Source organism: Cornus florida, unplaced genomic scaffold (assembly GCF_030987335.1).
Source record: "Cornus florida cultivar Cherokee Brave unplaced genomic scaffold, ASM3098733v1 CherokeeBrave_3.0.0_Hap2_Chr07, whole genome shotgun sequence".
Taxonomy (NCBI): Eukaryota; Viridiplantae; Streptophyta; class Magnoliopsida; order Cornales; family Cornaceae; genus Cornus; species Cornus florida.
In genome coordinates this window covers 13474111-13477192 of record NW_026775577.1, presented here as the reverse complement: position 1 = coordinate 13477192, position 3082 = coordinate 13474111, and the positions used below count along the sequence as shown (strand labels likewise).

Below are 3082 nucleotides of genomic sequence, written 5' to 3'. Positions count from 1 at the left end.
ATGTTCTCGGAATGAGAATTATACCAAGAACTCAAAGACATGCATCAAATTTTATTTTAGAATAAACAACACCTAATTTGACTAGCTCATGTAATTTTATATTAAAGTATTTTTGATAAAATGAAAATTTTAAAATGAGAAATCTGATAATCTCTGTATTCTAAGCTATTTTTCATGCCCAAAATCTGCAAATTTAAAGAACACCACATAACATAAGAGAAAGTAACAGTATTTGATAAAAAGTAAACAATATTGTCCAAACTATCCATTTTGGACTTAACATAACATCAAAACAAACTTCCGAAAAACAAACATAACATCAAAACTTCCTAGACTGTAAAATCTATGAGATGATAACACAAAAAAAAAAAAAAAAAAAAAAAAAAAAAAAATGGAAACTAAAAACAACAGTGGCGGAGGATGCAAAGCACTAAAGCAGGGTCAGACTATCGAGCAAAGATCTTTATGCCAGAAGGAGATTGACACCGAACGAGATCGTGCAAATCATAAGCCCCAACAATGCCAAGAACCCGTATTTCCTGAAAGCAAAAAGATACAAACAAAATTAACAAACACATATTGACTTCTCTTGTTTGAAAATAAGAATGCTCATTCTTGTCACATATAATTTGGTGGTTAACCATGATTTTATGTAAATGCCTGAAAATTGCATTCCGACTTAAATTGCATACCCATCAATAACCTATGGCAAATATAAGAGGGAAGGTGAGTGTAATTTTTCATTCACAAGGAGTGTTCCCTTACGCCATAATAAGCCGCAAGGAAGCTAAGTGTAACGAGTAATTCTATACAAGCAAAACGTTTAGACGGACTAAACAATGCAATGCGACTAAAAGATGATCGGTAAGTATCTAGAGGTCCATATGATTTTCAATGCCCATTACTTTCTTTAGACCGACTAAACAATGTCACTAGTAATGTCACTAGTAAATAACTATAGACATCTTTTGGTGAGATCTTCTAGATTTCTTTTTGTTTTTTAAGGTGTGTTCGAGTGTTCAACATCTGCTAGGGCAATATTGAAGTGTGAAGTGCGTGAGTGTTTGCTTGAACATTCGAAAAAGAGAGAAATTTCAAATTTTAGACTGACTAAACAATGTCACTAGTAAATAACTATAGGCATCTTTTGGTGAGATCTACTAGGTTTCTTTTTGTTCTTTCCAGCCGAATTCAGTCCAAGTCGATACACACAATTCAGTTTAAAGACAATTTTCCTACACATAGATGTAATGAGTGTTCGAGCTTTGCTAGGACAATATTGTGAGTGTGCGTGTGCGTGCGTTTGCTTGAGCATTGGGAAAAATAAACATACCCAAGGTTAAGACGATTTCTGGGATCACCGGAGGCGTAGCCGGTGAAATAGAAATAGCGGCCGACGATGTAGAAGGCCCCAAGAGAAGCGCAGATCAGGGGATGCTTAATTCCTCCCAAAATCATGAGCATGAAGAACATGGGCAACATTTCCAGCGAGTTCTGATGTCCTCTCTGCAACCACCAATACAATTACACTTTTAATCCATCATATTACACATGCATTTATTGATTATATATATATATATATATATATATATATATATATGAACATAAAGAAGCAGACCTGAACACAGTTGAAGAGCTTGGCATCCTTGTTTTCAGATTCCAGAGCATAGAGCGTGGGATAGTTCACCTTGTACCTATCAATACAGTTCTCATCAAATTACTACAAATAAAATTTGGTTTCATCAATTACAAAACGCTAACATAATATATGTATACATATATAGCCTAGAGAGTGGGATAGCACACTTTTTTTCCCCTAAAATTAACAAAAGGGTTTCTTCAATTACTCATCTGATTTGAGAAAAAACATAAGAAATTCCAAAAAAAAAGCGCTCACACACATATATACACCGACACACACATATATTTATATAACATACATATATAGCTTAGAGAGTGAGATAGCACACTTTGTTCCCAAAATTACCAAAAGGGTTTCTTCAATGACTCATCTGATTTGAGAAAGAAAAAAAACATGAACAAACCCCAAAAAGCATACATATACATATAATAGACACATATATTACTAATACAACACACAAAAATGGATACATATATAAGCTTATAGAGTGGGATAGCACACTCTGTACCCAAAATTACCAAAAGGGTTTCTTCAATTACTCATCTAATTTGAGAAAAACATAAGAAATTCCCCCAAAAAAATAAAAAATAAAAAATACAAAATTGAATTACATATATATAAAACACACACACATATATCTGACTCATATGCGTATACATATGTAGGTATATATAATGCGTGTGATACATATATAACACATATATAGCTTAGAAAGTGGGATAGCACCCAAAATTAAGGGTTTCATCAATTACTCGTCTGATTTGAGAAAGAAAAAAAAAAAAAAAAACAGAGAGAGAGAGAGATTGTAATACTTTTTGCGGGCTTGGCCGACTTGAAAAGCCATCCAGAAATTGAAGAAGCAGTAGAGAACGAGAACAAGGGCTACGAATCCGTATTCCTTGGGCAGCGACTCGATTCCGGCCATTTTTCCGATTCCGATCGACTCTCGAAGCTAAGAAGAAGATAGACTAGATAGTGAATAAGATTGATTTGTGAGAGAGACTTTGATGTGGTGTGCGATGGGTTTGTTCAAGTTCTGTTTTGATTTGCTCTATTTATACACCATTTCATTTTCTAACTTCCTTCTTCTGCCTTTTTCCCCAAGGCGAGGTTTGACTTGGTCAATTTTATGTGCTCACATTCATTGTCTTCAACGACTGCCATATACATATACTATTACTATATTGATTCTTTCAAAACTCTATTAAACTCCCATTTGCCCCATGACGTAAATTTGAGTAAAAATTATTTAATTTTACATAATTTAGAAGGCTTTTTACCTTACAAATATCTGGAACTCAATGCTTTCACAACTACCCTACTCTCTCATACCCTACATTTTCTTTAATTACTGTGTTCTAAATCAGATGTTAATAATTTAATTTTTTGTTACCATGTCTTGCTCATTTTTTACTTATGTTTGGTTTGATCTGGCCGGCT

The 3082-nt window shown here is 33.7% G+C and overlaps 1 protein-coding gene across 1 annotated transcript; it reads right to left on the bottom strand.

The window, feature by feature from the left end:
• Nucleotides 1-213: 213 nt before the first annotated feature.
• Nucleotides 214-2728, bottom strand: LOC132266446 (uncharacterized). The gene is made up of 4 exons (XM_059767320.1): nucleotides 2455-2728; nucleotides 1619-1694; nucleotides 1334-1506; nucleotides 214-539 (listed from the first exon to the last, which is right to left on the bottom strand). Exons 1-4 carry the CDS (start codon nucleotides 2565-2567, stop codon nucleotides 464-466), a joined length of 438 nt encoding a protein of 145 aa, XP_059623303.1. The 5' UTR covers nucleotides 2568-2728; the 3' UTR covers nucleotides 214-463.
• Nucleotides 2729-3082: the final 354 nt, after the last annotated feature.